The sequence below is a fragment of the Meleagris gallopavo genome, chromosome 1 (assembly GCF_905368555.1).
Source record: "Meleagris gallopavo chromosome 1, MGAL_WU_HG_1.1, whole genome shotgun sequence".
Lineage (NCBI taxonomy): Eukaryota > Metazoa > Chordata > Aves > Galliformes > Phasianidae > Meleagris > Meleagris gallopavo.
The window spans coordinates 137,022,111-137,044,746 of NC_139404.1; the positions used below are offsets into that span (position 1 = coordinate 137,022,111).

The following is a 22,636-nucleotide window of genomic DNA, read 5'->3' on the forward strand; positions in this document are numbered from 1 at the left end:
CTTGTTGTCATGTCAAAGGAGACAACGCTTCTGATACTGGGGTCCCTTCCCAACCCCAGACTTAGAGGAGGCTGTGCAGGGGCACAGGAGGAGGCTGTGCAGGGGCACAGCTTCTCGCAGGAGCTGTCAGTGGGGTGCTGCTGTCCATTCTGCCATACAGAGGTGAGCCTAATGGTGCAGGGATGTGCAGAGAGTGATGATGGCAGAGGAGAGAAGGCCTCTCGACCTGCCACCTACCCCAGCCAGCCTGTGTCCAGCTCTCTGCTAGAGCTCTGTGTACCCACTGATTTCTTTGTTTTGTGAGCAGAACTATACGTAGTTTTTGGTCTTTCACACTGTGCTTTCTAGCCCATAGGTGCCTTTGAAAGACTCACAAACTCATGTTTCAGTCCAACTTTGTGCATATGCTTTCTCTGTAGTTTCAGTGCGTACCCCACAGTGGTAGCTGGGAGCACGAAAGGAGTATGTCTGAACTATTTGCATAATACTGTTCTCTTTTTTTTCTTTTAATTCCTGTGGCTTGCCAATAAAACATATAACATTTATATCCCTATGTCTTTGCATCCTGGTATTTTTTTTTCCTCCATGTCTTTTTTTTTTTTTTTACTACTACTGTTCATTTATAGAGATTTTTTTTTATACTGAGCACATTTTAAATATGAGTCCCTTTATTCCCTATTTGTCCTGAAAGACTTCAGCTCAAACCAGACTTGTCTGAGCTCTCACCAGTATCTGGTTTGGGCCACAGATGGTTCAGCTCTCAGTATCATTTAACATCACAACTTTCTATGAATATCTGACATAAGCAAGAAATTGGAAGACTCCCTCAGCTTATCTTTCTGTTAATACAAAGTAGCAACTAAAACCAACAAAGAAGGATTGCTTATCAGTTTCTTGAAGATGTTTTCTAGCAAATGCTCTAAAAGCATTTCTTTCTTTCAAAAACTGTTTTGTAAGAGGACTCAACACTCATAGGAATTTAATAATGTATTTTTGGCATTTTGTGCTTTGAAAGCCTCTGGGTACCCTGCAAGTAATTAGAACAATTTTAGTAAATAAGGGTTGTCTGCCCATAGAAAGAGCAAAGCACCTGAAGGTCAGCTAGCAGATTGTTTTTCAGTCGATAAAATGAATTGGTGGGTTTGAGGGCTGGTCGGTGTTCTTCCTGTAGATTGCATTGTGTTTGTGTGCTGTCTTTGTGCAGGGTAACTCCTTGTCAGGGAGCATTGGCTGCGTTTGCCTGTCTTGAGCAGCAGACAGGTATTCAATTCATCTGATTCCAGGAACTGTGAATGAGAGTGCATTGGAAGGCAGCATTACCATGCATTGCATCTCTTGCTTTTGGGCTACTGCTGGCCACTGTGCTGCAGTTGCGTTGCTTTTGAAGAGTAGCCACGAGGAGGTAAAGCCAGGCAGGATTTGGGTAGAGCAATGGTCCTGATGAACAGTCTTGTAACATGGGAAAGGGGCAGAAGGCAGAACAATTGCCTGCAACCAACAGGGCGATGACTGCCACCTTCCTTTGCCCAAACCCAGCGATGCCTCAACTCCTTAAAGCTCAGACTTGCGTTGCGTTGCATCAGTCTATGGATCTATGCTAGTGGATGGAGAGCTGTACTAAAAGTCATTCGAATGGGAAGCCAAGGTTTTGTGTTACAGCTTCTTTAAGGCTGAGCAGCCCTGGGGTCAGGGAGAGGCTGCTGCAGCCGTACTGCCATGCAGTTGTTCACTGCTTGCGTGTCTTTTGCTGCAGAGATCATTCTCCAGACAAATCCCTCCATCGCAGGCCCATTTGACCCACTTTTGGTGTTGTAAATAGAGATTAAAACTGGAGCGAGAATTTTCCTTGTCATCCGTTGCTTCGCGCTCCATTAAGTTCTGTTTGTACTTTCATTTTTGGCCAGTTGCTCGACTGAAACATATTACTTTGAGGACGGCTCCGTTGGCTTTGGAGGAAACAGGATGTTCTTTTGGGGAGGAAGGAGTACTGTCTCTCAACTGGGAACTTCTGTGAGGGTCTGTGACCCCTCTGCTATTGGTACATCCCAGGGACCAGCAACAGCCTTGACTGCTATGCCTGTGGGGCCTGGCCTCCTGGAGGATGTTCCAATGGTGGGTGTGCAAGAGCAGCCATGGGAAGCTGGTGGGTAATATGTTTCCTCACTGACGGAGGCTCAGCATATGGTCAAAGCAAATCTTGTTTCTCCCTGTAGAGGACTGGGCACTGGGGTCAGCATTTGTGGTTATTTGTCGGTGCTGGGTTGGGACTAATGGGAGGTTTGACCTAATGGTTGAGGTCTCTGGAGAAAAGAGGCATTCTGAATTTTAATTTGGGAAGAAATGAGCTGTGTGAGAGTCCAAAGACGAATGGAATACTCTTCATGAGCACAAGTGCTTGGAGTCTGAGTCCCCAGAAGGAGTGTCCAGGCTGCCACGTGTGGTGACCATCTCAGCGGCCTTGCCTTATGGTAAGTGTAAATGCCCTTTGCTTTGGCCAGATGAGCTCTGTGTTCATAGAATCATGGAATGATCTGGGTTGGAAGAGACCTTAAAGATTGTCCAGTTCCTACTCTCTGCCCTGGGCTTGTCAACCACTAAATCAGTAATTTGGTCAGCTTACCCAGGGCCCCATCCAACCTGGCCTTGAACACCTCCAGGGATGAGGCATCCACATCTTCTCTGGGCAGCCTGCTCACTTCTCACTGATTCCACTTAGCCAAGTACTTCTCTCTTGGTGACAAAGAGTGACCTAACTGCAATGTTTCAGACTTTGCAAAGAAAGGGCAGCCAGCACTGATCAGAAGCAGCGAATGTTGCAGCCAGAGACCTTTGCAAGAGCACAAGATGAACTGCAACCAAGGTTGCAGGGACTGCAATCAGATGCTTGTGAGGCAATATGAGCACCCTGTGAGCAGTGCCACCCATCAAGTGGTAGTGCCAGCTGACTAAGCAGTCTGAATTTGGGAAGTAGCTCTGGCACTTGTGGGGCTGCTAAGGTACACCTGGCTGAACCAAGAGACTGCCCTGTCAGTGCTCAGCAAGACCCAAGGGAAGGCACTGAAGCAGCAGCAGGTCGTCTGAGGACTAGGCCAAGGAAGGGAGAAGCAAAACCTGCATTTGATGTGCATGTGTTCTCTCCTCTTAGCAGCAATCCTTGCATAGAGACTCCCAAGGAGATTATTTGCGCTTCTGGTAAGAGTATTCCCAGCTGGGCAGCTGTGGCTGCCTGCAAAGGGAGACTGATGTTGCTGCAGGGAGGGTGAGTCCAGCTCCTGGGGAAAGCTAGCCCAAGTGAGATTGTTAAAATGCTGTTTTGGTTTTTTTTTCTTTTTCTATGTAGGTCTGATTCTCAAAAGTGTTCCTGTGAGCTTCCTCATGGGACTGTTTGGTCCACTTATGGAGTTATCATTGACCACACTGACTTGCAAGTACAGAATACAGAAGGGGCACTGGTGGAGAGTGCTGCTGCTTTTTGCACTTATTTGCTGGTTCTTTAATTCTGGTGGCTCTGATGTCCAGAGAAAGACAGTGTGCCAAGGAAGCAGAGGACCAGTATCTGCATTTGCTGTCCCTTTTCCTTAAAAATCACACCCTGTTAATGCTGAAAGATCTAGACAGACCTTTTGATATGCCAGGCCTACAGAAGAAAGGGTAATTAACGAAGCTATTGATGAGGGAATTGTTTTAATGAGAAAAAAATTCAGAGGAAATTTAGTTTTGCTGATCTTGTAATAATGCCCTCTCCATAGTTCCTAGAAGATACATTCTCTCTAGGTTTGTGTGTAATGCCTACAACAGAAGCGGCACTGCCTTAGCCCTTGGGTGCCCTGCTGTTACCCAGACCATCCTCCAAACCACATCTGTGGCTAAGAGAAAGAGCTCTGGGGTGCCCAGTGTGCTAGGGAGCAGAATGCTCTGCATCATTCGGGTGAAGATGCCTATGGTTGTAACTCAAGCCTTAGAAAAACTGCAACTGTGGCCTTAAAATGGAAAGGCTCATGTGAGCCCCTGATGTGGAGCAAAGCAGTGCTCTCTCCCCTCAGCATCGTAGATGTGAGGTTGCAGCTGTCAGCCACCACTGATGCAGGTGATGAGCTGAGAAGTTTCTGCAGCCCAGTTCTTCCCTGTGGACCTCAGCAGGCAGAGACTCTCCTGGTGCACGAAGGGCTATTCTGGTCTAGGAGAATGTCATTCAGGTCTCCATTTTCTGGCTCTGCAGTGAGTGCGATTGGAAAATGCTGGCACTGTGCCCAGGGCAGGGTCTCTGCTGTGGGATTTTAGTAGGCCTGTGGAATATTTTCTCACATCGAAGTGAAAAAGCCATCAAATCCCACACCCCTGGCAGATACAGCTGTGCTGACAGAGCTGTGCTTTAGTTGGCTCCATCGATGTCACCGGGGGAAGTACGGTGCGGCTGGCAGAGGAATTCCCTCTCTGGCATATGTTCCATCCACACGGAGGACTGGTGCCAGCACCGCTAGCAGCAGAGCTCTCCCAGTGTAAACAAACCCTGAGTGATTGGGCTCCCACCGCCTCAGCTCGTGCTGCGCAGGCGGTGCTGCCGGGGCTGTGGGAGGGTGCGAAGCCCCCACCTGCCTGCAGGGTGCTCCCCAGTTATCCGCTGCAGTGGGTTTCCAGCAGCCTCTGCCTTCATCCTGGAGCGGAATTTCTTCGTGTTTCTTCGCCGAGCAGCTCCGAGGAAATGCTCCTCTTCCTGTGGGCACTGTGTGTTCGTTCCTGCAGTTCAGTGGGGCTGGTAATATACATCCGCATGCATGCAGATACCATCTTTTTATGTTAAAACAGAAAGAAAAAAAACAAAAGAAAGGATTTAGAAATATCTGGAAATGCTGGAAAAAATACTCATCCAGATGTAACCAGACCTCTATGTGCATATTCATGGTGCTTTGTGCATCAGTAGAGTCCCACCTGGTTCAGTTCACAGGGTGGGTCTACAGGTGGCTCAGAGCTGCAGCTACAAAAAAAACAGCTTTCATCCTCAGTTTTCCATGCTTGACATTCTCAGTTTCTTTGTGCTGTCTTAACATAGGGTTGTTTTTCTTTTTTTTAGTGTGCTTGGAGATATAAAAATGTAATGGAAAAACTACATGTAATGTAATGTGAAAACAAAACTATCATTTGGAATACCATGATGCCCTTAACTTGATATGTTTATATCTTAGCCTTAATCAAATATCTGTCTTGTGGGAGCTAGTTTATAAACTCTGATGGGAATTTGATCAGGGTCCAAGGGAATTAACAAAAGCACAGTACTTCCACTGCAAAGAACATACTGTTTTGCTGAATGTTGTTTAATACAGGTGCAGATCTGACAGGATGAGCTCCAACAGCTGTATCAGGCCCACAGTGTTATTTTCAAATGGCAGGTTAGAAAAGAAAAAGTGGCTCTAAGTGTAGTGTGGGACTCAAAGAAACAGCTTATTAAGGCTGCCACAGGTTGACATTCTAAGAACACTGCAAATTTTCTTCCCAAACTTGACGATATTAGCTGAGGGCTGCTGGGGGCTATTTGCAGTAAGGGAGAGGAGCAGCTAAAGCAGAACATCAGTGTGTTTCAGTGCAGGTCACTGTCGATGAAGGCTGGTTAGATGCAGCAGTGTTCTGGGACACGTGCAGAAGAAGAGCTCAGAGCTGGAGAAGCCATCACCCGAAGTGTTCTTGATCCCGGGTGCCCTGATGGAATAGAAGCCAGGTGAGCAGGGAGTGCAGCTGGTGTGGCATCAGGCATTACAGGTTGGGAAATGTCAGTATCAAAGAGCTACAGTACAGCAGAAACAGTAGGATGCATTGCTCCATTGAGCCTAAAGCCCAGGCTATGCCTTTCTAAGAATCCTGCTCCTTATTTTTAGTTTAACTATCACATTTCTCTACTGCCACCTCATATCACAATTAATATATGGGAAAAATGATCCAGTGACACACTGTGGCATGGGACTGTATTCTTGTGATACTTACAGGAGAAAAACACATTCTCTTATGGTTTTATTCTTTTGTAACGCTCTTTAAAGCACAAGGCTGGCCCTTTGTAGGGTTTTTCTCCTGGTGTGCCTGCCTGAAGGCTGGATCTTTAAACTACACTCAGGCAGCTACACTCACAGCTACACAGAACACCATTAAGATTGTGCTGGACACAGTTGCTGGTTGGCAGTACCTGTTCTGTTTGCTGGTGGTTTCTGTTTTCTCATAACTGGGGTGGTCTCCCTTCTCCCTTCTCCCTTCATGCTAAACCACTTTGTACCTACTAGGTCACACTACATAAATGAATGAATGGCAACAGAATTACTACACAGAAGTTTTAAAAAAATCAGTATTTTGCTGTTGTCCTCATTCCTTTTTTAAAAAAAAAAAAAAAAAAAAAAAAAAAAGATTTCTGTTATTTTGGCCCATTTTGCTCATCATACAAATGCAAGCAGGCAGCTGGTTTTCCATATACATAGCTGATGATGTCGCCTTCTTATTAACTTATAGTTTACTCCTTACAATCAAGCAGCTATCTTTCTGTCTTTTAAACTCATTTATTACATTATACATTCCTCACTTAATTTCTTTGTATACTTTCCCTGCCCAAAAGGTGGCCTTTTTCATATTTTTTTTTCTTAATGCAGCTCCAGTTATGGTTTTGCTCCTGTTATGTCTCTGCTTTGCCCTTTTTAAAGTGCGTTTGCTGTTTTGCTTAAAGCCGTAGACTTCCTGGAATCATAGAATGGCCTGGGTTGAAAAGGACCACAATGATCATCTAGTTTCAACCCCCCTGCTATGTGCAGGGTTGCCAACCACCAGACCAGGCTGCTCAAAGCCACATCCAGCCTGGCCTTGAATGCCTCCAGGGATGGGGCATCCACAACCTCCTTGGGCAACTTGATCAAAACAAATGTAATTTCAGCTGGATGATGCCATCGATTTGTATCAGACACTGTTTCTGGGTGGCAGAAAAATGTAGTCCACTTTTTTGCAGTTGTGGTACATTGCATACGCGTCCTTGCTGAGCTGTCCCTAATTTCTAGAACTGCTCCCTGAGAGATTCAGCCTCTATCAGAGCCTGTCCGTGAACCACGCAGAAGTGGTGTAGGCTGTTGCTCCTGCTCTGTGCATTACCTTCCCTTGTCTCTCTGAATTCCACTGTGGAGCTCTGATCCTTAATTAAGAATCTGTCAGGTTCCTCTGGAAGTCCTGTCTTTTCTAATTACATGTATTCCTTTTTATTTGTATGACTGTAGCACGCAGAAGTTCCACTTGAACACTGAGGCCCCTTTGTGCTACGGGTGCTCCAGGCCTGTAATAAGAGGGCAGCCCCTGCTAATGAACTGGCAGCGTGAGTCCGTGGCAGCCAGGGGAGGAAACAAGTACTGGATAGGAAAACTATATAAGCTCTCCTTTTCATTGCCTTTACGTACAGGCAGTCTGTTAAGCTAAGTAATTCTGAAGTATGACCCTACTTCAATCACTGAGGTTTTATATTTTGTTGTTTATCCTTGCTTTCTGAATGCATTTCCTTTCAGTACTTACCTGCCTTTACCCTGCAGGGTGATCAAAAGCAGCTGCTATGCAAATAGTTTAAGAAAAAAAATTGTAGAGTGCAACTGTGTAGTTATTGTGTATCCCATGTCAGATAGGAATATGAGGTAGAGCAACCTAGAAGGGTAAACGTGGAAATACTCGCAACACTCTCCAGAAGTGTTTGTAACAGTGGGTGTTGGGATGGTTGGCTAAGCTTGAGGATTCCTACTTCTAGTGAGTGAATCCAAAGAATCACAATGTATAGCACACAGTAAATGCAAAACTAGCATAAAAAACCAACACGGGAGGGATGATACTCGCCATGTTCCCTGCAGGGTCCATTGCCATTTGTGTGCTTTCCGAATGCGCTGTGATTGCTTCTCAGGCTGTTGTATGCACGTGGGACTTCCTTGGCACTGCCTTTACCTTCTTGTGTAGTCAAGGGGTTGTTCTCAACCCATGGCAGTTTACCGTAGTACCGATCGATGTGTTTGTGTGCATGTTTGCTTGAGAAAAGTGGAACTTCTTCCATTCATATTGCTGCCAAATTACTTGTATTGTGAAAAACTGTGGTGTTTGTGTAAAATTAATTTGAATTTTGTCTTGAGAAAGCAATAGCAGCTCATGTTTTACATTTCTTTATTCTAAGGTGTGTTTGCTGATGCTTGTGGTACTGTGAGGTCAGAATACTGGATACAAACTCCGCAGGACAGCCCTGCCTTGGTTGCAGCTTGATGTTTGGACTCAGCCTTATGCTGAGCTCCACGTGCTGTGGAGGTGGATATTATGCATGTAGATTAATTTCCATCGGTGTGTATGCAAAGCAAACCTTCCTCTCTAGTGTAATGTGCAGGCAAAGGGCACAGCACCCAGAGGCTTCCAGAGCACTTTGGCTTTCCAGCTCACACAGAAGGACGTGCCCGGGGCTGGAGGTCTGTTTATCTCTTGGTTTGAGCAATATTTTGTTTGGTGGACTAATTTGTTTAAAAAAAAAAAAAAAATCAATTTTTTTCTTTTTTGGGGGGGATGGGGTGGTGAAACAGTTCTCGTGTGTGCCATTAGGTGAGCTAAGCAAGGCTCCAGTACAGATTCTGCATAGAGGCTGAGCTGTGCCAGGCGTGAACGTGGCGTCTTGGGCTGAGGTTTCTGAGATCCAGCCACGGCTTTCTACTGTGGGGTTCCTCTTTTCCCGAGGTAGGAAGGGGCTGAGGCTGACTATCGAACCACGGACAAACAGAGCTAGTCAGCACTGGGCCCTGCAGCCAGTGGATTATTAACCGGGTACCGACACATTTCCCACGGAGCTCTTCCCAGGCTTTTCTCTCAGTTATTTCTAAAACCCGCCCAGGATTCCGCTCTCAGAGCAGCCCGGTGCCAGGCGGCGGCCGCGCCCCGCCCCTCTCGCTCCCGTTCCCGCTCCCGTTCCGCGCTGAGCCGCCGGGGCCGCGGCAGCCGGGCTGCGCGCTGTGCCCTCCGCCCTCGCACGCCATTTCCTGCGCTCCGTGTTTACTTCCCGGTTCAACCCTTTCCCAGGCAGGAGCGGAGGGAGCGGGAGGTGAGGGAGCGGGGGCCGGGCCGCGCCCCGCGGGGCCGGGTCCGCGCTGAGCCGCCGCCTCTTCTCTTCCAGGTGTACCCGGAGCCGCGCACGGAGGGCGAGTGTCTGAGCAACATCCGCGAGTTCCTGCGGGGCTGCGGTGCCTCGCTGCGCCTGGAGGTGAGTGGGGCGCCGAGGGAAGGGGCGGCGGGGCCGGCCGGCTCGGTGCCCGGGGGAGCGGCGCTGCCGCCTTCGTGCCTTTGTGCGGACAAAGATGGTGGCGGCCGCCCCTCCCTCGCCGTGCTGCGGGTCGGGGGCTGCGGGGTCGGGGGCAGCGCTGCGCTTCGGCTCGGCTCCCGGCCGTGGGGAGCTGCGCGGGGGGCTGGTGGAGGAGCCGGGCTGCGGCGCGCCGGACTGCACGCCGTGCCCGTAGCGCTGCTCGGAGTGCGGCAGCGCGGTGGTGCCGGTGCGGCTCTGCCCCTCTCGTGCGGCGGGCTCTTCGCAGCCAGATCGTCCGCTTTGAGCGGCGCTGGGGTCGGCGTGTGGAAATGAAGCGCTAATGAGGGAAAATGGTAGATGTGGTTTCTCCCGAGCATCCTTCGGGTTACATAAAAACCCAGCGAACTGCCATATTTCCCAAACATGTGTTCGCAGGGTTGCACATTAGCGAGTCCCACGTTCCTTTTATATTTAGCTGTGAGAGGGACGTGCTGCTGCCTCGCTTCCTTGATGGGTGTGTGGGAGAGAGAACTGATGTAATCCAAAGCACTGCCCGACTTCTCCGCATTGGAAAGGGAGAGGCACTGTAATCTCTGTTCTTAGATGCTTTTTTGGGGTGGAAAAGATGGTTTCTGGTGCTTCTGAATGTGAATTGGCTCTGTGTTGCCTTAATGAATTCTCAGGTTCTTGCAGTGCCTCTGGTCCTCCCTGTAATGCTGTGGGGCTGAATATCATTTAAGCAGACTGAGCTTTCCTGAGGCTCCGCACAGTGAGCTATCATTACTGAAATTAGTGATGCAGGGCTTGCACTTAATCCTAGGTTCTGTTCTGGGAGAAGATTAAAAAATAGTTTTTAGTGCTGTCCCTTGTGAAATTAGACTTCCCCCTTCAAAGAAAATCTGCTAGGGAGGAAAGAACAGTTTCTATGGGATTCAGAAACCGGGCTCTGGGCTGAGCTTTGCATTGTCTGTAACGTTTGGTTTTCTCTTGCAATAGCTGACTTCCCATTCATTTTTTATTTCACGTCTGTGTTAAGTTTTCCATATTTATAACCTCTCTGTGTGAGAACTGACCTAAAATTCAAGTAGTGGAGATACGTGAGCTACAGGGAGTTGGTGAGGGGAGATGCTTCAAGTCTCAATTCAGAAATAAATTGCAAATACGAAAGCGAAAGGTGGGAAAAGATACAGTGAGTATCCATCTCTTTGTACTCATTCCCTTGGTAGGTCTCTCACTGAGCTTGGAGCTTTTCCAGTTGTAGTTTGCAGAAAGCTTTTGTCAGCTCTTCTGCTCAGAGTGGTAAGAAAGCGAAGAACAGTGATTTTAAAAAAAGATAATTTTTGTCTTATGCTTGGAGCCTGAATATTTTTGAGCATAACCAAATTGTTAGCATGGCTTCTGGGGCTTCTCAGCAAGGTTGCCGGAAACTCCTTTCTTACGTGGAGGCACTTGGCTGCAGCAGCTTCCAGCCCAGCGTGTTGGAACAGGAATTATCCCAAGCTACCAGGAGAGGTGAGAGCCTGGCAGGAAAGGGCACAAATGCTTAGGTTTATGGAGCCTTCTGTGTTTGTCTTAGGAACTTTGGTTATGCTTGGAGGTTGTCCATTCCCTGTTGTTTTCTCATTAATTTTTCCAACCCCCTGGCTGTGGCCAGAGATGAGAGGAAGGGCAGCCCAGATTCAACAAGTGAGTATCTGGCAGGGGCCTCTTGGCCGCCTGCTAACCCTGGGCTCTTTCTCCTCTCTGCTGTAACAAGGTGTGAGTCAGCCCTTGTGGATCTCTGCCTCACTTGCTGTGGGAACTGGGGAGGTGCCATAGCTTCTCCATGCAGCATTGATGTAATGCTTCCTTACTTGTGGTTGGGTTTGGAAAGAGGGTGGCTGCTTGCTTTGAAGACCGCCTTCTGTTTTTGCATTGAGTGAAGAGTGTCTCTGAAAACAGTGGCAGAGATTTTTCACGGGAGAGCAGATTAGATAATGAGTTAGTGGTGAGTATAAATATTTGACAAATCAGTGGATGTGATTGTGATCTTTAAATAGAATAAATGTTTGAATAGTGCAGGTAACAGGAAACTAGATTGGAGCGGGGACATGTCACCTTCTGTGCATGGATGTGGTGATTTTTGTAACATATGTATTCTGCCTGCAGTTTTGCATGGCTTTACACGGAGCTGACTTAGACTGGCATTTAGTTGTATGTTGTCAGGTTGGGTGCTTTCTCTCTTTGATTTTTGGAGCATGGTAAGAACACAGCACTGGTTTGCTTAGCCTGGGTTCAGCAGTGCACAATCTCTTCTTGTTCTTAGATCTGAAGTTATCATGAGTAAAGTAGAATTGTGGTTTTACAAAATTGTCAGAGCACTTTGCTTTTTATGCTGTATGATTCTAGCTTTGGAACTTAGATGTGTGCCTGAGAACTTGATGAACTGCTATGGTTAACAGAAAGATGTGTCTCAGTGGATAGTTTCTTTCAGATGTTTTCCTCTATGGTTTCTGTTTGTTGAAGGATGTGATGACTGCTCTCTGTCCTGTAAAGATAAGGGCAGAGGTGAGAATCTTTGTTGGTTTGGGAATATTCTGATGTCTGGAAGTTATCCTTATTTTCATCCTTTGCTCAATGAGTTTAAACTGTTATATATGATGTTCAGAAAGCATGGTTCAAATTCTAATGAGAAGTATTGCTGTTCCTCAAGGGAAACTAATGGATCCATTTCTTCCTTCCACGGTATTTGATGTGTAAGTGTTCCAAAACAAAATGAGTGCTTAATCTGGGGCTTGCAAATAAACCTTTGTAAGTTGAAATCTGAGTTGGTAAAACAGAAATAGTTTCAATTAATAACTGTAAGATTGTTCTACAAGTGTTTTCTTAACACTTCTTAAAATACTGATTTCTCATATATAGATTAAAAAATATTAGACCTGTTAACCACAAAAAATGTTCCTGAGATCTCAACTAGAGTTGAAAGACTGAATTTTCAACTCTATATTATTTCTCCCTTCTGGAAGCTGTTAGTGTTTGCTTAGAATAATCGTAGTGTCAAGTGGTTTGAAGCTTTGAAGCTTCACTGCGTTTGACAAATGTCTGCATAGATGGAACAGACTGTAGGAACAGCTGGCTACTTTGCAAGTTCATAATGTAGTGTGCAGTTTCCTTAGGTAAGGAGACAATTTGCTATATATTGTTCTTACCAATTTTGCTTTAAGGGCTATTTTTCCACACAGTTTCACCTTTGTGTGAAAAGATGCTTAATGACGCTCCATTTTTGGAAGAATGACCTCTTTGTCAAAACAGGTTCCCAGGAAAGGCCTGCAACATAGTGGTTGTGCATGGCAGACTCTGTTCTAGAAGAAGATTATTAGTTAGATGTACTTGATATGGAACTCGCTGCAGATATGCAGTATCTTCCACTGGACGCTGGCAGGAGAGACAGAAATGAAGAAGTGATGGTCCTAGAGTGTTTGTTCCTTCCTGAGACACCCTGAGTTTGTCTGTGATGATTGTCTTGTTCCTACATTGGGTTACTCCATCACTGTTCTTTTTTTCTGAGAAATCTTAGTTTCCTGGGTATTTGAAGTCTGTCTTTGACCAGAGATGTGTAACAGTCTGTGGGGCCAAAAAGAAGCCCTGAAGAACTTTGTCAACATCAGCAGTGGAGGAGTTTATTAAGGGAGCAATTAAATGTAGGATAATAGTAAGTAATATCTTAAGAGAAAAATAGAAGTACATTATAGTGCTCATTGTTTAAAGCACTGAACACTTGGTGTATCACATGAATGCCACCTACTTTATCGAAGTAGTAAAGTCCTACTTGATCAAATTCCCAGAGTAGTATCTTGCCAAGTGTATCTTGATCTCAAACATACTTTGTATTTCTGGTTGTTACTGTGATGGAAAAGATGACAGCAGGCTAATAGAAAAGTACAGGTGAGCCATGGACTTGAGAATCTTTTCCCTACCTGTCAAGAGACCTCCTTACTTCTGGCATTCATGATAGTCAGTTTATTACAGAGGAAGCAATGCCAAAATCAAAGTTTTGCTTCCTCAGTGAAATAACTAAAGAAGAAATAAAGCAAACCTGGCAATGCCATGGAATCTAAGATCCCCTTTTGTTCATCAGTAAATCTCTCGTGCAAGAATTTGCCCTTAAGGTTTTGAATGCTACATGCAAATTTGGGAAATGAAATCTTGGGAGCTATGATTTATATCAAGATATGCAAATATGTCTGTGATACAGCTGTAGCCCTGGGGAGAAGTTTGCAAGAGGTGTCAGTGATGTTCTGTTAGACCAGCTCATCTTTTGGGAGCAGGGTTACGCACCTTTTTCTCTTCTTCCCTGTCCCACTCCTTCCACAACCATAGCAATTAATCTATAAGGTGATGCTGCTTTTTCTCTCCGAGCCTTGTATATTTCCCAAGATAATGATGGCTGCAGTCCTGCTGCCTTTGTGGCCTTGGAAAGGTATTTTGCAAGTCAACACTCGAAGATCTGTTTGTGCAAGGAAAGTGTCGAGTTAAGTTGCTGTCATGAAGGGAGCTACATGATGTCTGCTAGTGAATTAGGAATGCCTAAGGTTCTAGTAGAGAAGAGTGTTAGGCTAATATTACGATCAGATTTTGTTGGAGATTTTTATTAGAGATTGGAGATTAAAATTAGATTTTAAATGTTTGTATACCTGCAAATTCTTTTGTATTGCATGGTGACCTAATACTTGAAGCACACACACAAACTAGTGTGCATGTGGAGTGAGTGTGTATGGCATGGTGAATGTGCCATGGACATTGATCCGTTTGTCTTAACTTCATGGACGTTGTACGAGGGGTGTCTGGCATGCCGAAATACACCTAGAGCATTTCAGTTGTCACTGCATACAGGGGGAGTTGGGGAGGTGTGCACGCTGTGCTTCTTTGCTGTAACTGTTACCTAGTATGTATCTGCTCAGAGCGGTTTTGCAACAGCTTGAATGGGTAGCTCTGTGGTTCAGGATAGGCTTCTGTGTTACTGCTTAATTTGTGTGGTTCATTTTATTTCGAAGATCTGAATAAACCCTTGCACAGTAATTAAAACAAAAATATATTGCACAGTTAATCTAGAATCCACAGCAGACTTCAGCAATGCACTCTTATGCTTGAATACAGCAAACAGTTTTCACAAAAGGGTTTCAGTGTTTCTTCCTGACAGAAGGAGCGTGGAAGCTAGGAGAATCAGGAGAAATGGGTCGGTATAGAGAGCCAGAGGAGGGGAAGCTTTTGCACAGAGCATCAGGGCACCAAGGAAAAAAAGGAGTTAAGAGAATACAAAGGTAGTTTGATGGCTTCTGCTCTTCTCCTGGCTTGCTGGAGGAGTTCTTGCCCTGATTTCTTTAGCCCTCCCCTGCCTTCCAGCTCTTTGGTGTGAATTTCAGCAAGGAAGGGCTGCTCTGTTTGCCCTGCAGGAGGAGGAGGGACTTATCTTCTGCTTAGTACTGAACAAGGTGTGAAGGCGGCTCCTGAGCAGAGGAGATGTGAGCTCTAGCAGGCATGGTGACAGGAGGGACTAAACACAAATCACCTTGCTATTAGGTGTCAGATATTTCCTAAGCCTGTGTGTGACACAGATAGATCTTTTTTCCTCCCTACATACAGTATGTGTTATAGATAGTATATTCTGAAAACTTGAATACCAGCAGCTTGAGTTATGTAGCATTATGTGCCTTTAAGGTGTATTTTTGGACTCAAGCTACCAAAAAGTAGTTACATCTGTAGTGCATCCTACAGTATATAGCAAGTGGCATTGGTTGGTCTTTGGGAAACTTTTCTATCAAAAATAGGATGCAACCAGAGGAAAGTTTTACCATAGAATATCCTGAGTTGAAAAGGAGCTGCAAGAATCATGGAGTCCTACCCCTGCCTCTGTGCAGGGCCACCCAACATTCAAACCCTTTGTCTGAGAGCAGTGTCCTCATGTCCTGTGAACTCCGGCACTGACGGCCGTGCCCACAGCCCTGGGCATCCTGTTCCGTGCCCACCGCCCTGTGGTGCAGCCCCTTTCCCTAACCCCCAGCTGCCCCTCCCCTGACAGCTCCATGCCGTTCCCTCGGGCCCTGTCGCTGTCACACAGAGCAGAGCTCTGCGCTGCCCCTCCGCTCCCTGTGAGGAGCTGCAGCCGCCATCAGGCCTCCCCTCAGCTCCTCCAGGCTGAAGAAGAACTGAAGAACGATTCCAGGAGAACGGTTACTTTGAAGGTTACTTGAGATGAGGACTGCACAGAAGAAAGTCTGGATGCATGAAATGGGCTGTTGCTATTTTTTGCTGGTTTCAGCATAATATTTCTCTGATTTGTGTTTGGGAGCTTATATGTTGATTCTTGCGTGTGACAATGACAAGATATCAAATCTAGGTCATCTTATGACTTGATGTAATTTCTTAAATGCTTCCAGCGTTGCTACTATTCCTGATTTCTGCTCGCATGCAGATTTCTTGGCATGTGTGGGAAAGGTGATGTACGCCCTGTTGAGCAGAGGAGGTTTTGCAGGCTTGATTTTACAAGATTGTCTTGATGAGAGGAGAAAGTATCTTGCTTGCTTCCTCTAGTTTAAAGGAGAAGGCATACTTAGAATGTGGTGATTTTCCCCTTTCTTTGGGGGGAATTAATCTTACTGTGTTGAGCTAAATATCCAGCTAGTTAATAGTTCTTACATGTTTTCGCTTGTGCCTTCTATTTCACTGTAGTGACTGTATGTAGGCATTTCACCAGTTGCAGTGCTGCTTGTGGCACTATTACTGAGAGCTAGCCTGTGGGAAGCATAATTTTTCTGATGTTATTCACTTTTCCTAGGTCTTTACATCAGGAAGCATTGAAAAAATTCTAGATAATGGAGCAAGTTGTAGTGCTGATAACCTCGGCCTCGTCTTACTGACGGTAAGGTGCCGTGTCCTCCTTCCTCCAGCCTCACCGTTCTGATGGCAGGTCCGGAGGCTGTCAGTGGTGTGGGAAGATGAGGCGATGTTTCAGTAGGTGGCAGTCTTCTCTGGATCGCTGCAGAGCGCTGGTGCAGCCCGGTGTGGGGGAGAGGGGGGAAAGAGGGAGCTGCGTCTTTCTGTCAGTGCCATCTTGTGGGCCGGGCACGAAGCCGGAGCCTGGCGATTCATAACAAAGAGGGGAAATAAATCCTTCTTATTCGGGGATGACCTGAGTGGCTTCCTCAGGTGTTTCTGCCCCCCCCACGTCAACCTTTGCTGTGGCGAGAGTGAGCAGCCCGACAGCTGTCTGTTTCAGTGCCCTGGTTCAGTGTGGTGAGCTGCTGTGCCTCTGGGGGAAGCGTGCAGGCTGCCCTTACGCTCTGGCGTATGGGGTCAGCAGAAGACTGGGGTGAGGGTATGCTAAGTTGTTTCCTGAAGAGGTTGGGCTCTTCAGGAGCCCCTAGGCTCATAGCTAATGGGTGATATTTTTGATTAATCCTGATTAATCCTTCTATCCCTGTAAGCTGTAGCTGGATTTACAAACAAACAAAACAACAGCAACAAACAAATAACAAAATAAAAAGATCACCAAAAACGAAACCCTGAAACCTCACCAGAGCACCAGCCCTTCCAATTTCTTTTGACTTGTGTTTTCATGTAGCATATGACCACTGCTCTATTCATCATCAAGTTGGCTGAGCTTCTCTGAGTGGAGTATTTAGAAACAATTAACTTGCAGTTGCGTTTGAGTCTGATTTAGAAACAAAACGTCAACAACTGAGCCAAGCCCCTGCTTCAGTACAAATCCTCAGTGCTACTTGCTTTGCCAGCCCTACAGAAAGCACAACATAGCAGGGAACTGCTTCAGGTGGTCAAATAAAGGAAAAACTAGAGAGGGAAACAAGCAAACAAATAGGAGGCATTACTAGCTGGTGTACTGTTTGTGAAGGACAGATCCTGGCCTGGTAGCTTTGGGTGATTTTAAGTGATTTTCATGTACTTACAGTTTTACGTTCCCACCCCTTATTTTCTACGGCCCTTCACTTATTTTCCTTTGGGAAGGGGGCACTACTACAGTGGTCATCAGAGGGAGAACAAGTGGTGTGGTTAGTGATGACATGGTAGTGATGTGCTTAACAGTTTTATTATGCAGGTACTTGTTAAATATCCTGTGAAATTTCTGCCTGGTGAAGCCATCTCCCTCTGATGCCCACTCTAGGCTGCTTTGCGTGATCAATTTAAGGGATCATTAGCTGCAAGTACTAGTGAAAGCAGTAGATCCTGTTATAGTCTGGAATAGGTGTCAAGGCTGCAAAACAAGCCAATGCCCTAGTTCTATTTAGGTTGGATCTCTTTCCATCTCCTCCCATTTCTTCAGAAAGGGGGCTTAACTGGTTGGACTCCCTTGTGTAGATTGCTGAACTGGTGGATGGGAGGGGTGAGGGGGGATATCATTACATCTTTTCTTTAATGGTGTTTGCAGTGCTGGAGAAAAATTAAATGCTCCTCAATTTGTGAGGTGACTTAAGCGTACTGAAATTTGTCTGAATAGCACTCTAGTCTCTGGGCTGAAAGGGCAATCACTCTGTTTTGTTCTTTTGCACCTTTACAGAACACCAGTGACAGGGATCGAGGGCATCCCAATACTGTCTGCATGCTGCTAAACATGCTGCCTGCTCTGGCAGTGATGGAGCATAGTACAGCAGGGCTTCCACATGCCTCCCTGTGGCTGTGCACCAGGCTGCGTCCTTTGCAAACAGAAACTGGAAGTTCAGTTGCAGTAGAGCTAAAATATTTGGTAATGCAATTTGGTATGGCTTGGTATGACATCGCTGGTGGTGAATCTCCATGATCTGCCCATCTGAGGAGTCACTGCAGCCACGATGGAGGGGTCTGTCCATTTGTTTTCTGGGACCATCTCTGCTTAGCTGTTTCATCCTGTGCTACTTCTGGTGTGTGCCAGATACCTTCTGGAGCCAGCTGCCCTAGTAAATCCACAGAAATCCAACCTGTTCCCTCCCTACACCCTAAAAAGGAAACGAAGCAGAACTGCCAGCAAGAGAAAATCTGCTTCCCCCAACCCCCCAGTTGCTGATACAATGAGCCTGGCTGCCTCAGTGTGGAGTCTGTGTGCCAGGTTTGGAGGAATTAGGGATGTGGGTTAAGGCTGTGTATTTCAGCATTTGTCGGGGTGAAATTTGGAGTCCTGCTGTAATCTTCAAACAAAGTAGTTTTGGTAATCTCATTGATGGGCAATCTCTGTCTGTGTAATTGGAGGCTGGAGAGAAAGAGAGTGTCACACCAGGACAGCACCCTGGTTTAGATGAGTGCAAGCTGCTATGGAAACACCCTTGGCCAGGCAGGCATCCACCGGTTTGACTTTCCTTACAACTCTGGCAGCAAGCATGCATTGCCCGAGTGCTATTTTTACTTTTAGTTGTGTTTAGCCTGTGTTTCATGTTTATTTCTTGTGAAGTGTGAGCAGAAACACCCTTTGCTTTATTTTTAGATGAACTGCCAGGCTCACTGTTAACTGTTTGGTGCTTTCCTGCCGGTCTCTGGTGGATCCGATTTCTTCCATCATGACTGCCTTCTCCCCCTCCCCCCAAAGTGAACCAGAGTGGAGTGGCTCAGTGACTGGCATAAAGGACACAACAGAGAAACAAGTGGACTGGGGCCTCCTCTTTTGGCAGCAGCAGGCTTTTGGCATGGCTTGACTTTTTGGCATAACACCAAAAAGTACTGGGGACTGCCAGCCTAAGACACTGCTGTTGCTTATTCCTCTTCTTTACTGAGTGTGTCAGCATAAGAATTATTGGGCTAGTTTGTGAAGAACAGGGAAACAACCCCAACCAAAAGTGAGTATAACTTTGCAGCTGGGGTCAGTTTGTGTTTCAGATATTCTCAGTTTGCTCAGTTGATGGGAGACAGTGAAGCAAGAAGATTCATCAGCCCCCTACCTCCAATACTCTCACGTAGTCTCTCAAGTAATGAATAGAAATGAGGTTTGGGGAGAAAAAAAAAAAAAAAGAGCTCCTAATTCTAGAAGTCTGTCAGCAGGCAATGCCTAGAAGCAATTTTATTTAGATCAGCAGAAACAACAAACAGAGGTAGAAGTATTTAAGTGGTTTTACATGCAAAACATGTTGGAACATTTTTCTTGCGTGTTCTATATGTTTATTAGCTCCATAGAGTGTCTTTGAAAATGTTCATCTTAACTGATTGCTGTGTGCAGTCTAAAAGCAGCTTAAGTGCAGGAATAACATTGTAGTTCATCACTTCCTGTCACTTCATCAGGTTCTTTGTTCTGTATATTGAAGCATTTTAAGTGTGTGGAGATGGAATAATATCCCACTTCTTCCTCAAGATTGATACCCAACATTTAGGAAAGTGCTTACACTACAAATATGGAACAGGGTATTAATCTATACTAATATAATCATCTTTAGAGTAAGCCATGCAAATCTATCCACCCTACAGGCTTGCGAGTAGAGTATAAAGGAAATTACAAGAGAATGCATTTTCATACCCTTTGCCATGGGCTACATCTTGTGTCACAGGAACATTTTGCAAAAGGGAATTTTCGTCTATAAATACTGCTAAAGCATTTTTGGTGCTTGACAGTGAAACTGAGAGCAATTCTTCATTGTTAAGATACAGTTGTTGTAATTAGCTGACTTTGATACTGTAAACTACTGATAGTTGAATTGACCATATCTAGGTAATATTTATGGCCTAAGTTAATTTAACTACCTTAGAGGGTTCTCTGGATTTGCTGTCAGCTTGTTCATTTCTTTCCTGCCTATACTTGCTTGTTAATATAGTTTATGTTTTAAGTTTTTGTTATTACTCCTAACAGGGAGAACTATCCCATTTTCAAATGTCAGTCTGTCTTTCAAAATTAAGTGAATGATTGCGATTTTATTTAGAGCTGCTGTCAGCGACTGAGGAAGAAAATGTAGATGTGCCTTTTAGGGATATCTGTGATCTCAGGAAATCCTCTTTGGTACAGAAGTGAGCAGGAATATTTATCATCATTCATCCAGTCACTTTTTTTTTTTTTTTTTCCTGAAGTGAAGCACTGGAGCATTTAGTTGGGGCTATTTTGCACAGATGTTTAAAAGAAAAGAAAAGAAAAAAGATGGTTTAAGCTTTAAAGTAGGTGGGGTGGCTGCTTACCTTTTCATTACAAAAGCATCTCAGGCCCACAGCGCAATTTTTGCATATTAAGCTTCCCTCAAGTCTAATGTAGTGGTGAATGCTACTGAGACGTTGAGAAAACTGAAGAGAAGCTTTTAGGTTTGGCATACGTCTGTATGTGCTTTGTGATCATATGTCACTGCTTGGCTTTCTGTAGGAAACTGTCCTAGTTTCAGTTGGAAAGCTCATGTTTCTTCTGTGCGCTGGGCTGGAAGAGGTGCACACATGCTCAACTGCTGTGTTACTGAAGCAGAGGAATGAACATGACTTGGTTTATACATTAAGCTCTCGACAGCTGTTTCTGTTTCAACTTTTCCATTCTCCCTTTCTTGTTGGCTTTGTTGTCCCACTTGTCAGGGGGTTTACAGTCCTGATCCTTCCTTCTGCATGTGCTCACTAGTGGTTTACCATGCTGTTTTCTTTTTCCTGTCATTGTTAGCCTAGCATCAGCTGTCTTATTCCTGGCTTTCCAGGTCTCTGGGACGGTGTCATCTCTGCTCAAGAGAAGGGTACTTTTCCATCTCTTTCTGCTGCTCACTGTAGAGTGGCGTGGTACTTGTCAGTTCCCTGAAGCAGTGGAGAACTACACCTACCTAAAATAGTAGTGCCAAAAGCAGAGTGGTTCGGAAACACTTATCTACTGTGACTATGGTCAAACAATAGGCTTCCTGAATGTGTGGCTGATGCTCCATGTCTGGCAGTGTCCAAGAGACTGTTGGGCAACTGTGTAGCTGAGAGCAATCTGGGGAGACGTGGGGTTTGCTAAGACTACTTTCTATAATACTGTCCTTCCATTGCTTCCGGCTCCGTCTGCTGGACTGCAGCTGAAGTTAGTCATGGAACCTTCCTTAGATAGTCAACAGAAGAAGCACCTCCCATGAGCTGCATGGGATGCATGTCCCTCTAGGTGTAGACGTAAAGGGAGACGGCACGGACATCTGAAAATCTGTTCCCTGAAATGAGGTGAAGTGCAGTCTTGGCTTTGTCGTTCTTCTTTACCGTGCCTCCTTAGTTCTGAATCTAGCACTTGTGTGCTGATGTTTGAGTTGGGCACTTGCTTTCTGGTAGAGACTCCCTCTGCTGGCATTAGCATCTGACCCATTCTTTGTAGGTGGAGTCCTCTGTGAATCTTTAACAGACTCAATCTTTTCAGTGTATGTTTATAGACCGGTTTAAAGAAAAATGAAGTGAAGCCAGAGAGTCTTGAGCTGATCAAAATTAGGTGGTTTTTTTATTTTTACTTTTTCTGTCTGGGAACAGTTTCTGGTACATTTTAGAAATAAAATGACAGAATAGAGAGCCCTTTAAAACCGTGCTGCAAAGCAAGCGTAGCTGAAAGTTTGAATTTCTACAAACTGAGTCCTGGCAAGCATTGTTTTCTTGATCTCGTTGCTAGTAATGATGGGGTTGGGACCTTCTGTACAAAATACTGTTAATAAGGTAAGGCATGAGGCAAATGCACTACGTGAAGAATGTTGGGAATGTTTGAACTTTAAGACAGTGTAATAGAAAATAAATCTAATACTGGGAAGCGTTAGCATTGCTGAGACTGCTGGCCTTGACACTTCAGTTGTGTATTCATGGCAGGATTTTGTACCCTTATGTGGTGCACGTGACTTGAAGTTGAAACTTCTCTTGTGCAGAGGCTAAATTGGCCTTAAGTCAGACTCGTAATGAGAGAATTTGTGCTTTAGCAGCACAGAACTGGCCCAAATCAGCCATCTGAATTTGTTATAGTATAAAAAGTATGTATTGCAGCGGAATAACCAAAATATGCTGATTGCAGAAAGGTTGCTGATTTGTAGTGAGGCCTGTCAGACATCTGGTAGTGCACTGGTACCACAGTGCTCAGCATTTCAAATAGGATCTTTGTGTTTTTGCTTCACTACTGAGAGTTGTGGAGCCAGACTGAATTTCACCTAATTGCTGTCTGTAATTGCCTTGGAGTCTGGGTTTGTTCTTGATAGTTGTTAATGCAGGTCTCATCAGAGAGCAGCCTTGTTGCTAGCTGAATTCCAGTAGTTTCACCAGATAAAACTGCCCAAGTGGAATAAGTGTACCTTTGTGGTCATGTCTACCATTAGGTACCTGCGGCGATGCTTGAGTTGAAGTACACTGAGCTTTGTTGGAAATAATCATGATTTTAATATCAAGTTTTTTCCATCTTTGCACGTATCTCAGCTGTAGTAGAATATGGAAGCTTTTTGTCTGAAAGAGGAAGCTTCA

At 45.3% G+C, this 22,636-nt stretch overlaps 1 protein-coding gene across 3 annotated transcripts in view; it reads left to right on the forward strand.

Annotated features, from left to right (window-relative positions):
• The window catches only part of ARHGEF7 (Rho guanine nucleotide exchange factor 7), a 108,608-nt gene that overhangs the window by 1,384 nt on the left and 84,588 nt on the right, over nucleotides 1-22,636 (forward strand). For 2 of the 3 annotated variants that reach the window (XM_085215525.1, XM_085215524.1), the window contains exon 2: nucleotides 9,146-9,232. In XM_085215525.1, the coding sequence (XP_085071651.1) occupies nucleotides 9,146-9,232 (87 nt within the window). Of the gene's footprint in view, nucleotides 1-9,145; nucleotides 9,260-22,636 lie in introns of all 3 variants that reach the window. The other variant, XM_085215526.1, reaches the window with a different exon arrangement.